This window comes from Xenopus laevis, chromosome 5L (genome assembly GCF_017654675.1).
Source record: "Xenopus laevis strain J_2021 chromosome 5L, Xenopus_laevis_v10.1, whole genome shotgun sequence".
Lineage (NCBI taxonomy): Eukaryota > Metazoa > Chordata > Amphibia > Anura > Pipidae > Xenopus > Xenopus laevis.
In genome coordinates, this window is record NC_054379.1 from 24022961 (window position 1) to 24039613 (window position 16653).

General features: G+C 43.2%; 3 protein-coding genes across 3 annotated transcripts; 2 read left to right on the forward strand and 1 right to left on the reverse strand.

Annotated features, from left to right (window-relative positions):
- The first annotated feature begins 1511 nt into the window (after positions 1 to 1511).
- h1-6.L (H1.6 linker histone, cluster member L homeolog) lies at positions 1512 to 2845 on the forward strand. Its single transcript, NM_001094488.1, is given in 1 exon segment — positions 1512 to 2845. A coding segment is annotated over 1 exon segment (663 nt). The 5' UTR covers positions 1512 to 1531; the 3' UTR covers positions 2195 to 2845.
- Positions 2846 to 6297: 3452 nt separating this feature from the next.
- Positions 6298 to 6779, reverse strand: LOC121393616 (histone H2A type 1-like). Its single transcript, XM_041562610.1, has one exon. The coding sequence runs from the start codon at positions 6735 to 6737 to the stop codon at positions 6345 to 6347; it is 393 nt and encodes a 130-aa protein (XP_041418544.1). The 5' UTR covers positions 6738 to 6779; the 3' UTR covers positions 6298 to 6344.
- Positions 6780 to 7031: 252 nt separating this feature from the next.
- LOC108705674 (histone H2B 1.2) lies at positions 7032 to 7523 on the forward strand. The gene has a single exon (XM_018242549.2). It carries the CDS (start codon positions 7088 to 7090, stop codon positions 7466 to 7468), a length of 381 nt encoding a protein of 126 aa, XP_018098038.1. The 5' UTR covers positions 7032 to 7087; the 3' UTR covers positions 7469 to 7523.
- Positions 7524 to 16653: the final 9130 nt, after the last annotated feature.

Genomic DNA, 16653 nt, shown 5'->3' on the forward strand with positions numbered 1-16653 from the left:
CGATTTGTATTCGAATCGAACGCGAACTCAAAATGCGAACGTTCCCAAACGTTTGCGAACATTCGGCGGACGCGAACGGTCGAAGTTCGCGCGAACTAGTTCGCCGCAGAACAGTTCGCTACATCCCTACTTCTCATCCATCCCAGCCAACTCGAACTGCAACTGGTGTGTCACTGTTCTGATTGCCAAACATACAGTTGGGCTACAACTAGGGGGTAGGCAGGAAGAAGAGCTATGTGACTAGTGTCCCACACTATTTGTGCCTCTTCTGCATAATTCTGGCTCCAGTCCCATCTGGAGCTATCAATGCCAAGGAAAAACAGACCCCACTGTTCTGTGAGAGAACCAGTCCCTACTTGTTTTAGCCAAAATATTTCTCTCTAACCACTACACGCCAATGCCCAATCTGAGATTTCAGGCACGTTTCTGACACATTTCTCACAAGTTAATTAATTAGCTTTGAACTCTGGAAAACAGTTCCTCTTTACTGGAAGGTGCAAGTGTTTTTGGCACCCCACATGGTACTGCCCAAAACACATTTATTCTGTGTTCTGGGCAGAGCATTCTAATGTCCCTTCCCCCTGTACCCATGATGGGGAGCAGTGAGGGCTCAGTTTCTCTAACAGTGGCAGACAACCAGTGGCTCATGAGCAAAATGTTGCTCATCAGCCCCTTGTATGTTGTGGTCAGTGGCCTCACAGCAGGCGCTTTTTTTTTCATTCCAGACTTGATGACAAGTTTTGGTTGAATAAAAACCTGATGAACTGCAGAAATAAGCTTCCTGTGGGCTGACAGTTCACATAGGGGCTATCAGTAGTAACTTTTTTGCATGCTTCTGTTGCTCTCCAAATTCTAATTACGTTTGAATGTAGCTCAGAGGTAGAAAAGGTTGGGGATCCTTGATCTATAATGTAAGAACAAAATAAATCCAGTGCAGTGAGTGGGACCCTCCCCTGAGTGCTGCACTCCAGATCCCACAGCAAAGCCTCCTGCACTGTGTTACTTGTCTGGAAGTCCCGAGCCCACACATTCCCCTTATTGCCTCCCCTCTCAACCACATCTGCCCATATTGTACCCGGGGGGCTCCTCTATCTCTGGGGGGAAGGTGGAAGAGAAAGAATTTATGGAACATGATACAAATATGAAAGAAATGAGCCCACGAAAAGAACCGGAATATTTCCAGGGAGAATCCTGAATAAACCTGAGCTGTTCCGGCCAATCTCTGTAACCAGCGACCAAATAAGCCCTTTAGTGGGCACGGGCATATACTAGGGAACAGGATCCCACACAAACTGGGCGCATTTATCATCAGAGCGAAGAGAAACCCCCCATTTTTCAGACTCTGGAAACACAGACCGATATATGCCCCAAAACATCCACAAGCGACAATACATGGGCGGGGTTTGTATAATCACCCAATAAGAACTAAAGTCGAACTCTGAGAGCTGACCAATCAGCGATCCGGAAAAGCTGAATATAAGGAGGTCGGGAAACTAAAGATATTAGCTCGTGTGAGTGAATTGGATCAAGAATGGCAGCTACAACTGAGTCCGCTCCTGTCGCTCCCCCGGCAGAACCAGCCGCTGCCAAAAAGACAAAGAAGCAGCAGCCGAAGAAAGTAGCGGGAGGCGCAAAAGCCAAGAAACCCTCCGGGCCCAGCGCGTCTGAGCTGATTGTCAAAGCCGTGTCCGCCTCCAAGGAGCGCAGCGGGGTGTCCCTGGCCGCTCTCAAGAAGGCTCTGGCTGCCGGAGGATACGATGTGGACAAGAACAACAGCCGCCTCAAGCTGGCTCTCAAGGCCTTGGTCACTAAGGGGACTCTGACCCAAGTCAAAGGGAGCGGAGCCTCCGGATCCTTCAAACTCAATAAGAAGCAACCGGAGACCAAGGACAAGGCGGCCAAGAAGAAGCCAGCGGCGCCCAAAGCCAAGAAAACCGCAGCCGGGGCAAAGAAGGCGCCCAAGTCCCCGAAAAAGCCCAAGAAGGTCTCGGCAGCAGCAAAGAGCCCCAAGAAGGTGAAGAAACCGGCAAAGGCCGCCAAAAGCCCCAAGAAACCGAAGGCTGTTAAAGCCAAGAAGGTGGCCAAGAGTCCCGCTAAAAAGGCCACCAAGCCCAAAACTGCCAAGAGCCCAGCAAAGGCCAAAGTCGCCAAACCCAAAGCGGCTAAAGCCAAGAAGCCTGCGCCTAAGAAATAATGTGCCCGCAACCCCTGCTCATCCCACCAAAGGCTCTTTTCAGAGCCACCACTTCCTCCATTAAAAGAGCTGATACTGTATCAATGGGTTAATTATCTCACGGGAAGGGTTTCCAATATCACCTGACTCCCATCAAATTATACTTTTGTATCTCCGCTCCATTTTCCCCTTATTTGAATCACACGCAACTCACTGCGCAAATTTACAGTCTTACACTGCCACCGTGTGGCCAATTGCACGTATTTCACATAAGTACTTCAATGCTTTCCAAAATGCTTCGGGTTTCCTGCTGTGCTTTTTATAAATGATTGTGAAATCCAGCTGGATGTTTCTAAGACTAATATAGGCCGATTTTGTCTGTGTAATAAAGCTGTACATTTAACAACTCAGACCCCACTTACTGTGCTCAATTTCTACTTTCCTTTGGGGATTGGGTTTAAGCACCCTGGGAATGTGAATGATCCCAGTCTCCCCTCCCCCTTTTTATCTGAGCCGGATGCGAAACTCTCACTTTCTCTCTATTAATATTGGATACAACTGTATATGAACGGAAGGGACTTGTACTGGATACATTTATATCCTTCTCTTGCTGTACCCACGGCTGATTTTGGACAGTTTTAATGACTTCCTGGAATAAAAGTTACGTCTTTATTTTGACAATTGAATCCATGCGTTATGATTGGATTTAGAAAGTGCCAATCAATGTTCGTTTATTGAGGTATGATCTATTTATGTTCAAGTGTTTTAAACTGAAATGTTCCCCTGCGTGAGATTAATACACCTTCACGGGAAGGCGCCGGCTACAATACAATCTGAGATTATCTAAACGGAATATAAGAATGGGACACTGACCGTGCTTAATAGAGACTGAGATTATTTTGGCGGGCTGGCTATGGCAGGGTTTTTTCACTGGTCCAAAAGGAATTGTGATTTACATGAATTCAAGTTTCTTATTAGCAAATCAAAGAAGAATATTTAGAGCGGGCTCTTTTTAATTTGAATTCTAGCCTTCCCGCCAGGGTATAATTACGTCACAGAACGACTGGTTATTGATCAGCAAATCAAATGGGAGTATTTAGAGCGGGCTCTCACATTCGATGTTATAGCCTTCCTCCTAACCAATAAAATTTGATTTCAGTCAATGACTTAATTTAGGTATCCAATGAAAAACGAGAGACTGTGTATAAATAAGAGGCAGGAAACAATTCGCGTCATAACATTTTTAGTTGCATTGTATAGCTATGGCTCGTACTAAACAGACCGCCCGCAAGTCCACCGGAGGGAAGGCTCCTCGCAAACAGTTGGCCACTAAGGCAGCCAGGAAGAGCGCTCCGGCCACTGGGGGTGTCAAGAAGCCCCATCGTTACCGCCCAGGTACTGTCGCTCTCCGAGAAATCCGACGTTACCAGAAATCCACTGAGCTGCTGATTCGCAAGTTGCCTTTCCAGCGCCTGGTTCGTGAGATCGCTCAGGATTTCAAGACTGACCTGCGTTTCCAGAGCTCGGCCGTCATGGCTCTGCAGGAGGCCAGCGAGGCTTATCTGGTTGGCTTGTTTGAGGACACCAATCTGTGCGCCATCCATGCCAAGAGGGTCACCATCATGCCCAAGGACATCCAGTTGGCCCGCAGGATCCGAGGCGAGAGAGCTTAGATACAGTTGCGACTTTTCTTACTAAACACAAAGGCTCTTTTCAGAGCCACCAAATCCCAAATTAAATGAGTTGAACGCTCCAATATCTGTTCATTCGGGGAAGCCCGTGAGATCCTTGTGTAGAACCGATTTCGAACAGCGGCAACAGCTGTGGTACCGGCAGTATTAATGCTTTTGTTTGTTTCTGCAATCTCCCCCTTATATAATGTGTAGCCATTTCAAACTTGCCCCGATAACCCGCTCCGTTATCCAGAAACATAAGGGCTAATACGAACATTGCGTTCTATCCAACTAACTTCTAGACCTGCAACTTTTATTGTGGGATCCTCGTTTTTCAAGTATTTACATTGTAATAGTCGTCGACCCCAGTCCTAAACTCCCATCAGTCCCGCTTTATTACCGGTAGAATGACATTCTTGTACGTACATTTCTTCCCGTGAATGTAACATCATATTAGCAACCGAACCAAGGAGCAGAGGCCGGTCTGAGCGATGTTGTGGTAGATTGATCTAAGTATTATCAGCGCCACCTAGTGTCACATGCAGATTAAAAAAAGTGTTTGGGCACTTGGGCAATCGTACTGATTATTACACCTAAAAATATAGATTAATTAGATAAACGAATAAATCTCGCAGTTTTGTTTACAGAATTAAACGATGAGTCACTTACAAAGATTGAAATTCAGATATCACCAAGAGCTTCAAATGGGCCAATAGGAGGTCAACAATATTTTTAAGGTAGCCAATAGGACAGAAATTTGTAATCGTGTACCACTGGGCAAATTTAAAACTTAAAATCATTATCTTGTAAATTGTAAATATTGCTTCTCTAAATTTCTTCCGGCATTCTATGAATGAAATTGAATCGTGTATTGCCCCAAAGTAACACTGGAAATTCGCAGTTGGTTGAGGTTCATAAGAATCTTAATGAGCGATATAGTTTGAGAATAAAAACTAGATACAATTGACACATCATTGATTCCCCAAACCTTTCAATAATACAACATGACAATGTGTTTATCATTGGATGAGATTCATTATTTCGGTTAAAGCCTAAATAGCAAATGACACACATTGCGGAAGATTTCTACATGTTCTAAATGTTTATTTACTGACGGGAGTGGAAAACAGAAATAAAATCTAACTACACGGAAGCGTTATTAGCCCCGCCCAAATGTCTAGTTCCCTATCAAGTCGACTTTAGTGCTATATAAGGTGTAGTTATGTGAGTGACGAGGCAGTTTGTACAGAACGCATATTTAGTGATCATGTCTGGACGCGGCAAAGGCGGAAAGGGCTTAGGGAAAGGAGGCGCTAAGCGGCACAGGAAGGTGTTGCGGGATAACATTCAGGGCATCACTAAACCCGCCATCCGCCGCCTGGCCCGGAGAGGGGGAGTCAAGCGCATCTCAGGTCTCATCTACGAGGAGACTCGTGGCGTTCTTAAGGTTTTCCTAGAGAATGTCACCCGAGATGCTGTAACGTACACAGAACACGCCAAGAGGAAGACTGTTACCGCCATGGATGTGGTGTACGCTCTCAAGCGCCAGGGCCGCACTCTCTACGGCTTCGGAGGCTAAATCTTCTATTGCCCATCAATCTTATACCCAAAGGCTCTTTTCAGAGCCACCCACCCATTCATATTAAGAGTTGTGATATTTTGAACGAGATATTTTTTTCTTCTATACTTTCATTTAATGCATTATGGTAAAGTTATTGTAGTTGCTGCACTCCTATTTATAGATTGGAGCGCACTCTTTTCTAGCACCATTATAACTTTATACTGTGGGTTGTGCCCCCTGTCCAGTAAATGGCCCTGCCTTCCTAGAATAGATTGTGTCGCTGGGCATCTCTCACGATACAGCCAATTTGTTTGGAGACTTTCACTGCAGCAGAGTAGAGCTGGACACAAACAGCATGGATCTCCCATTAGCCTCTTTGAAATAAATTGATACTGGCTATGGGCGGGAGTTATCCATGTACCATTACATCTTCAGGGTAAAATGCCCGATTGGTTGCTCTACCCCGCCCACTGTGCAATACTTGCGTGCTATTGGCTAATTTAAATTAATGGTTTCTATGCAAGTGACCGTTTATTGCCGCCAAAATAACAAGTGTTCCCCAAAGATGAAAAACGACGAGAACTCCCAAGTTAGATTACTATTGCAAGTTCTGTTCAGTAGGCATTGAATGTGGCAAATATCCTATGCGTAAACGTATTTCTACGTGTATCACATAAGTTATGGTTCTAAAAAATAAAACTTTTGGCAAAGCGAGTAAAGCTCCAGTACTAATGGATTATACGGATTCCACGGGAGACACCGTTACGGGGAGCGTTATGGTTGTTTCTTCTATTCTCACGAGCCTCATACAAACACCAGTTGTTCGTAATGAGCAAATTTAGTTTCTCTAAATATGAAAAACGAGAATCTCAGCCTTTTTAGCAGGTGTGAGTGGCTCTGAAAAGAGCCTTTGTGTTCAGATTGCGGACAGGGCAGCTCACTTGCTCTTAGCGGACTTTGAACTCTCGGTTTTCTTGGGCAGCAGCACGGACTGGATGTTGGGCAGGACTCCACCCTGAGCGATAGTCACCCCTCCGAGCAGTTTGTTCAATTCCTCATCGTTGCGCACAGCGAGTTGCAGATGCCTGGGGATAATACGGGTCTTTTTGTTATCTCGGGCAGCGTTCCCAGCCAATTCCAGGATCTCAGCAGTCAGATACTCGAGCACTGCAGCCAAATAGACCGGAGCTCCGGCTCCCACCCGTTCAGCATAGTTGCCTTTCCTCAACAGACGATGAACACGACCAACTGGGAACTGCAGCCCAGCACGAGATGAGCGAGTCTTTGCCTTAGCGCGAGTTTTTCCTCCTTGTTTGCCTCTACCAGACATGTTGTCGAATTTCTAGTACAATCTAGCGATAACCACCAAGCCGCCGGATCGCTCATTTATAGAGTGTACCTGTTCGCTGATTGGGTGAGTTTCAAGCAGCCATAGCCAGACGTGTATTAACAGGAACCAACCAAAATATCACAAGGCTAATCTTTGCGTTGATTGGATAATATCGCGTATGCTTCTGCTTTGACGTAGTCTTTGCAGTAGGCGTTTAGCTCATGTGACAGAAATTGCCAATAGAAAACTCAAAGACAGAGCTGCCTCGTTTGCATGGGAGGACTATAAAAAGGATCAGCGCCAGAGTTTGGGTACAGTGTATAGCGAAAGAATACTGAGTCTTGTTGAAAATGCCTGAACCAGCAAAGTCCGCGCCAGCCCCGAAGAAGGGATCCAAGAAAGCGGTGACTAAGACCCCGAAAAAAGATGGGAAGAAGCGCAGAAAGAGCAGGAAGGAGAGTTACGCCATTTACGTGTACAAGGTGATGAAGCAAGTGCACCCCGACACCGGTATTTCCTCCAAGGCCATGGGTATTATGAATTCCTTTGTCAACGATATATTTGAGCGCATTGCAGGGGAAGCCTCCCGCCTGGCTCATTATAACAAACGTTCCACCATCACCTCCCGGGAGATTCAGACCGCGGTCCGCCTGCTGCTGCCTGGGGAACTGGCCAAACACGCCGTGTCCGAGGGCACCAAGGCTGTCACCAAATACACCAGCGCCAAGTAACTGCTCCTTCCCTTGTCCTACTCCCAACAACACAAAGGCTCTTTTAAGAGCCCGCCACCTTCTCTCCGGAAGATCTGTACTGTAACCGGCTCTTGTGGTGAATAGGGGCCGCGTTTAATTGGGTGGGTATTTAATTAACTGCCTGTGAACCGAATCGCTGTTCTCAGGAGTTTTTGAGTTGGGGGGATCTTTAGATACGTGAACTGAACATTTTTTTTCAATTACAATCTGACACGCTAATAGCGCTAGCGCAGTTCTTACTATAAAAGGCGAAGCTTTATATTTCCATCTGTGAAGTCCGAGCCAGTTAAAGAGCAGAATGACCGGCTCGTTGCTTTCTATACCGAAGCGGTTTAGCAGAAAGTGAGGCATGAAATGGAATTTAGGACTTGTGTAAAAATGCGCGGGACTGGGAGCTGTTAGTAGCTCAGTGTTGCCCCTTATGGTTATATTGTTACACCGTCTCTCCCTTGCGCCAGCGCTCTGCACTTTCCTGGTTTCTATGGGAAACCGCTGGGAGGATGAAGTAGTGAGACCATGGGGGGGGGAGCAGTTAAGAGAAACCGTTTTGGAGAGAAATTGGTATTGGCTGACGGTTTCCTAAAGAACAATGAAAGGCAAAATTAGGAATGGGCGGGGCAGTTCTCTACTTACAGTTCAGTCATTGTTTCATGGCCGGAGCCTCACATAAAACCTGTAGTAATGTAACAACAGAGGACGGCAACAATGTAAGGCTGTTAGTTAGATTGTTGCTGCCAGCTGGTACTAGTTTGGCAAATGAAGTATTGGAATCCAAGTAGACCAGTATGATGAATAGTGCAATTAAAGGGGAAATTCACCTTCCAATTACTTTTTTTATCCGTTCACCAGAAATAAATATATTTTTTTTAAATGACATTTAGTGGTTGGTAACTGGCTGCCCCCACCTCCCAGTAGGGGCTGCAATGCTGAATTTGCAACCTTCTCCATAACAAAGAGGGACATGAAACCTTAGGAAACAACGACCAACTGATAAAAGAATTAAAAATGAAAAAGTGTTTTAAAGTAGTACAAATAGTAAAAAATATAATGCACTTGTAAAACTTTCCAAGATTTTCTTTTCCTGGCCATCCTCCCTGGTACCATAACAATAGATCGGACACAGAAGGGTTAACAAGCAATCTTACAAATTACCACCCCCTCCCTCACCAGTCTTTACCTGATGTTAACTGATTGATGCTTGATAACAGAATCTTCATTGGGTTACAGCGGAGGCCTGCAGTACTGAACTCAAAAACTGAGCCAAAGGAGCAGATCTATCATCTAATTTATAATGATTAATAAATGTGTTCAGAGTTGTACATGTTGCAGTCTGCAGATTGACTCCACCAGCTTTCCCTGTTCTTTATAGGCCTTCTGTATTACTGTCAATAGTGATGGGCGAATCTGTGGCGATTCGCTTCACGAAAAAATTAAGAGATTTTCAGAAAAATTTGCAAATTCACCGAAAAAATTGCGAATTTACAGAAAAATTCAAAAAGTTTGCAAAATGCATTTAAGTCAATAGGTGTCAACATAATGTTGATGCGTGCGACAATTTTTATATGTGCGTTTATATTGTCCAAATGCATTAAACTCAACGGGTGTCTGAATAATTTTGACATGTGACCATTTTTATGTGCACAACTATTCTGACATGCAACATATTTTTTTGTCGCATGCGGATTTGTCACGGGCAACTTTTTGGCGCAGTTTCTCACATATATTAGCTAGTGGATATTCACTGCAAATCCATGCCTGGCAAATCTATTTGCCCATCAATAGCCGTCACTATCCATCTCCTCAATGTTACAGTTTTGACTGCCTCTCCCTTCCTGTCCCAGCTTGGACTATAAACAGTCTATCAGTTTTCCTGATGACCTCCGTTCTTTGTAGGTATATTGTAGACAGGAATACACATCTAGAGATCTCCATCTCAATTCATCTTGTGTCCCAACTTCTGGGATTAAGGCTGGTAAAATAATTGGCTCATTCATGTGCAGAGAAGAGACCAACTTGAGCAGGACTTGTAATATTGGTCTAAAGGCCGTTGAATCTGCTTTGAAAATAGTATAAGGAGGTTTGAATGATAAAGCTTGTAGCTCACATGTTCTTCTGGCTGATGTCAGAGCTACTAATAGAACAATCTTTAGGGTGGCATTCGATGGTGTAGCCTGTTCAAGAGGTTCAAAAGGACTATTCACAAGAGCTTTTAGGACTAAAGTCCCAGACAGGAGTGAGTGGCTTAAGTGATGGCACAATCCTAATTGCTGCTTGAAAGAATCTGGAAACCAAGGGTTCTGCTATCCATCGTCTTCTCAGAATGGTGGATAATACTGATATTTTTACTCTTGATTTACTCAGACCCTTTTCTTGACCCGTCTGGAAGAATTCAATAATATTTGGAACTGACGGGCTCAACAAATCCACACAATTCTCACTTGCCCATTCCTGACATATCACCAATATTATGTGATCTGTGGAATATTTATTTGCCTTCCTAGACCTCAATAAGGTGTCAATCACAGCCTCAGAACAGCCTTGCTGTTTTAGCCTTCCCCTCTCAGCTTCCAAGCCATCAGGTTCAACCTGGCAGGATTTGGATGCCATCGTGAACCCTGAGACAGAAGATCCAACCTGTCCAGTAGGTAGAATGGATTGGCCACCACCATCCTTCTCAACAATATATACCACAGGTGATGTGGCCAGTCTGGAAGTACCACCGCTGCTTTCATCTTGGTGAAAAAGATCTTCTGGAGGACCCTGAATATCAATGGAAAGGGGGGAAAGACATGCTCATAAGCCTTTCCAATCCTGGACTAGCGAATCCACTGCTGTGGTCTGGGGACAAGGGCACCTGAAGAAGAAGTTTGGTTCAGGGCCGTAATCATCAGGTCCACCTTTGGGCATTCCCACCTGGGTATGATCATAGTGAACACCTCCGGATGAAGACTCCACTTTTGACTGTCGATCTTCCTCCTGCTGGGGAGATCTGCCTGTCGATGCATTACTCCTGGTCAGGGCCGCTCCGGCCATGAGGCAAGGTGAGAATCTTGCCTCAGGTGGCACGGAGCAGCCAGTTACCAGGGGCGGCAAAAAGCCAAGCAAGCATGTGTACGAGCAGTGAGGGGGGATCCTGCCGGTCAGCGCGCATGCTCACGTATTTGCGTGCATGCGCACGCTCATGTACTTGCTCGCTCGCGTACTTGAGTGCATTCTGTTGTAGCACTGTGCAGGGGGGAGGGGGCGGCAGAAGAGGGCCAGTGGGGACTTTTGGCTGTGGTGGAGGTTTATTCCCCTTTAAATAAATTCTTCTATGATACCCAAGAACATGCTGAAGTCTCCTTGATGGGTGCGCCTTCTGCTGCTCATCCCATGAGTCTGCTCCTTGTATGTTTGGTTGGCATGTCTGTGCATGTTGGCATATATTGAGGTTGTTTGTAACTCATTGTAGCAAGTATCAGTAGTACTATGCGTATGCTCTTAGGGCTAGGCAACAGCATTTGGATGAAGTTGTTCACCATATAAGATCATTAGGTCTGATATGATTTGCTGCTTGGCTATTTAATGGACAGAGTTTCCTGATTCCGCCTTGCAAATGTCAGATATGGGTAAGAAAGATTGGCTTTTCTATAGTCCTTCTCTATGAATCATGTGGGGTAGATTCTCTTTGGGTTTGTGTTCCTTTCCTTTGTACTGGATAACATGGGAGAACCATCATCAATGTTAATGGAACATTTGAAAGCTTTAACTGGTACAGGGTTAGTGAACAGGGAACAGATTGTTCAGTCCTGAAAATGATCCACCGGCCTGCAACCTGGGAGTCTTCTAATATCTATATGCACCGTTACAAGTTAGATGTGGGATGTTCAAATTAGGGTTTGGTTTTGCAATAGTTTTCTCTGCATCAGAGGCCCAACTACAAGGTATTGGGCTCCACAGCAAAATCATTTTACACCCCTCTCAACTTAGAAATGGGACAATTTTCATGAAACTGGTTATTGATCACTTTCCCACTAGGCCACCTATACCTACTAGGTACCCCAAGCAACTGCAGTGTCTGTTCCCTCTGCTCAGCTTTAGTTATTTTTGTATTTCAAAAGATCAAGGGCACGGGAATGAATCTATGGTTAGGCATTCAAAAAGTGGAACAATTTGTATTACCATTAAACATTTGCTGCAAAATAATAGTCCTCTCAGTGGCATAACTAGATATTACTGGGCCTCACTAAATTATTTTTCATGGCCCCAAAATGTCTAGATGTTGACCTTTTTTTACCAATATTTATTGAAATTCTATATGAATTAGAGCCCCTATACCTCCTGGGACCAATGCAGCTACAGGGTCTGCTTCCTCTGTACACCCTTGAATCCTCTAATGACCATCCCCAGGCAGCAGTCCCACACCCTCTCCTTTCAGCCCTTGCAAATTAGTGTTAGCTGCTGATGACACACTGTGGCTAGGGTAAAAATAATGGTTGATCCTAATGTTATCAATAGGGAAAAAAAGATAAATAAATAGGAAGGCCGGTATTTTTTTCCAGAAAAGGTGACAACCCTAACTGTGGCATGGACCACAAATAGGGGTAGGTAGGGCCAGATTTACATAGTGGGCACCCCTAGGCCCCATGATGTCCATCGCCCCTGTCCTCTCCCATTTATTCGCGAAAATTTTTATCATCAGGATGGTGCAATTGGGATTAGCGCATAGGTAATTTCAAAAACTCTCATTCGCATCCCCAAAATGTTATGGTTAATCCAAATTTAATGGTAGTACTCGTTCTGGTTTCATCCTTTCTACTGGCACCATCCATTTTTAGTGGATAATCTTTATGGTTATTCCTTAGTGGTTTTTCTTGTATGTATGTATATAGTGCTACTAATGCATGCAGTGCTGTACAGCAGAACAGTGATACAAATAAATACAAATCATTAAAGATTCCCCAGAGCAGGTCCAGACTAAGATTCAGGAACAGGAGTGTAAACTCAGCAACACAGTAAGTTAGGCAAACTTAATGTTTGGCCATTGCAAGCCTTGGAAGCTTCTATATCCTTGAAAAAGTATTTTGCTTCTATCTGATCCACATTAGACCTTCTTCATTGAAGTTGACGCTTCCAGTTTTGGAGAAGGAGCTATTTTTTATCAGAAGCATGAATCAGATGTGAAATTTCACCCTTGTGCCTATTTTTCTAAGAAATTCTCCTCTTCTGAATATAATTACGACATTGGAAACTGAAAGTTATTTGCTATGAACTTTCTGCCAACATCTTCTAGAAGGAACCTCGCATCCCATTACTATCTATACTAATCACAAAAATCTGAAATACATACAGGCTCTCAAGAGAATGAACCTTGGAAGCTTGGTGGCTGCTCTTTTTCACATGTTTCAATTTAATTATTACTTATCGTCCAGGTTATACAGTTGTTGCCTTCACTTGAGGTGGGTCTCCTCTTTTGTCCATGACAGATGTGTTTTATTTACACAACAGAGTTAAGAGATAGACTTGAAAGCCATCACATTTTATAACCCTTGTTATAAAGGATAACCCTTGTATTGGTCAGTTTATGTACTGTATCGTGTATAATATATATATATATATATATATATATATATATATATATATATATATATATATATATATATATATATATATATATATATATATATTTATATATATAAAAGATACACTGCCCTGAGCCTAGAGTCACCATTAACTCATTCCATGCCAAATGTTTCATAAGTTTAGGAACAACTCAGTTATCATGTCTACTTGGGCTTACTTGTCCTTTGAGGATTAAACCTGTGACATTTAGAAGATCTAATAAAGCTTTTAGGAAGGTTCTCATCCAAATAAATGTGCAGTTCCTTAAGTACAGTTTCAGTTAACAGTAAAATACAAGCAAATGAAGCTCAACCCCAAGGAACATTTCTGTGGTTCTATGGGACAATCATAGATTATATGTTGGGGTAAGGTGTTCGCCCCCTTATTATCAAAAATGACTATAAAGTCAAAGTATCCGAGATGGAAGACAGTACTATTGGTAAATAGTTAGGAGGGAAGCATAACTAGAACCAACAGACAGAAAAATTATTTTAATTAATTTATTTTTTATTCTAACCCAGCAGAGGTATGGGTCAAACAATTGTATGAACAGCTAAGTCAGAGGTTCTTCTTCCTTTGCTGGTGACGAAGGTCCTTACAGTCTGCAGTAAAACCTGCGGTGCTGCAGGTGATAAATCTCCTGAAAACACTTTCCCACCAGAAATTAAGAAAATCACTGGAAAACATACGCGTCACTTAATTTTCCAAAGTCTCCAAAGTTGTCTTGCTTCAGTCATATGTGTGACTGAAGCATCAGTGCTTGAAGCAGGCAGCATCCTAACTATGTATGATTGTTTAGTAATAAGAAAGCCACATACATATTTTATTATGAAGGTAAACCACCTCTTTAAATATATCATAGACCAAGAATCGGCTAAGGATCCTGAGAAGTTGCCTGTGGAGCATTTTTTTATTTTCTAATCTACATCCTTTCCTCAGGATTACCTAGAGGTCTGGGAGAACTCACCAACTGTTAATGCTCTGGTGGCTCTTCCAATTAGCAACATTTCATCCTTAAAATATCCTATGGATAGATGGATGGGGATGAAGTTAAAGGATACTTATACGGAAATGACAGGCCTCTCTGCACTACGGTGTGGAGTCAGCCATTTATAATAGGGTCACCGCCTATGTTGACCTTCTCCAAGTCCAGACTGATAATGGCCATTCCATGGGGAGGGGGAAAAGCACACGGAGGGAGAACTTAAAGTTTCCAGCAAGGCTCCCTCACAGGTGAAGTGAATGTCACATATAATGTATGCTCAAATATATTTATCCTCACAGAACCCATACCTGTTGTACCAACAGTATAGTAACTGGTGATGGGTTCAAGGTAATTTTCAGCTTTTAACCCTGAGTGTGCTGGAGTACTGGTTGGATCAGTAGGAACTAATTAACTATAGTGAGAAAGTGTTTAATGCATTGGTGTAGTGTGAGTTATTACCTGTTAGAAACCTAATGTGACTATTCCCCTGTTCTCTCTATCGCCTGTTAATGATAGATGGTGGCAGTGAATGAGTTTTGTGAGTGTTGGTTGGTATTTGGGGTGCTGTTATGCTAGCCTAACCTGTGTGCAAGAAGGGTGAGAGACTGAGTTAGTGACCCCTGATAGCCCTAAAGTCATGTGTGGCTGGAAGTACCATATCCATGACACAATCCTTTACTGGTAGCGTTTAACACATATCCTAGTATCACACGCTTGATGTTTCATGGCTACAAGCCACTTTTTCAAAAGCTATAGCTTTACTGGGATATGTTCATAAGATCTCCATGTTTTAAACGCTACCAGTAAAGGATTGTTTTTAATTTAATTGGCCCTGCTGGTTTTGTTTTTAGATTGTTCCCCAGAAATAAAGACTTTTTTCAATTACTTCTCATTATTTATTTTTTACGTTTTTTCCAAAATCTAAGTTTAAAGTTGAATGTCCCTGTCACTGGTGTTTGAGTCTGGCAGCTCATTAGTTCAGGTGCAGACTGCTAAACTGTTACAATTTTGCAACATTTGGTTGATACATTTCTCAGCCTCATCTCTGGAGTATTAGCAACTACTGTATCAATTCTAACAGCTGTCTTTAATGAAACTCAGGGATTCTGCTCAGCAGGGCCAAAGATAAGAAATGTATCAACTAAATGTATCGATTTAGAACCATTTACAGGGTCATAAGCTGAAAAATGAAACTTTAAACTTCAGTATTAGAGAAACCGTGACAAATAGATAAGAGAAATTGAAAAATGTTAACCCTTTTAACTCTCGAGATGTCTGTAAAGAGAAAGAGGGGCAAGAAGAGCCAGCAACATAATCGAGTTCTCTACAACCACTAGAGGAATCACACTCCCCATTTGAAAAACTAACAGGTTAATTTTTCATAACTGCTGGTTTCGGAGTGCTAAAGAAACTTCCTACATGTATTGTGCGAGTGTCTAATAAATCTAGACAAATTATAAACCTCTGTTAATTCAGATTCCATTTATTCCATTTATGTGTTACACTAGTTTTTATCCAATGAATTATACTTCAATTGGTTTCAAAACCACTGATCTCAATCCTGAGTTTGCTGATGTCTGTCTCCTTGTATGTTATTACATACGTTTCAGAGAACAATTGGAAAGAACATTTCCAACTGGTTATACAATCCATATCCTCAAAGAGGTTGGAAACAAAGGCCCCCAGGGATAATTTTTGGATGTATGCAAAGATGTAAAGATCTCCCCCATCAAGTGTGCAATTCGTTCATAGCTATTTTCTTTTGGTTTCCTAAAGGTATAGTTAATGTCCCTTATTTTAAAATCCCCTAAAAACAATCCAACCAGCCTAAAGAACAACATACCTTTCTACCTGAATTTTGGCTCATTAAGGCCCTATCTCATTCCCATCAGTACCTGCCCCATTGATTTTACAATCTAAATTCCCTATCACATTTCCATCGGGCCCTGCCCCAGTGAGCTTAGAATCTAAGGTCCCTATCACATTCCCATTGGTCCCTGCCCCAGTGAGTTTACAATCTAAGGTCCCTATCACATTCCCATCAGCCCCTGCCCCAGTGATTTTACAATCTAAGGTCCCTATCTCATTTAAATAAGCCTCTGATTCAGTGGGGCTTAGAATTTAAGGGCCCTTTTACATGCCCTTCAGTTGCTTCCCCAGTGAGCTTACACTCTAAAGTCCCAATCAGATTTCCATTAGTCCCTGCCCCATTGAGTTTACAATCTAATGTCCCTATCACTATTCCATCAGTCCCTGCCCCAAAAATCTTACAATCCAAGGTCCCTCTCAGTATTCCATCAGCCCCTGCCCCAAAAATCTTACAAACCAAGGTCCCTATCAGTATTCCATCAGCCCCTGCCCCAATGAGTTTACAATCTAAGGTCCCTATCAGATTCCCATCAGTCCCTGCCCCAGTGAGCTTACAATCTAAGGTCCCTATCTCAATCCTATCAGCCTCTGATACAGTGGGGCTTACAATCTGAGGGCCCTTTTACATGCCCTTCTGTTGCTTCCCCAGTGAGCTTATACTCTAAAGTCCCTATCAGATTTTCATCAGTCCCTGCCCCAGTGAGTTTAC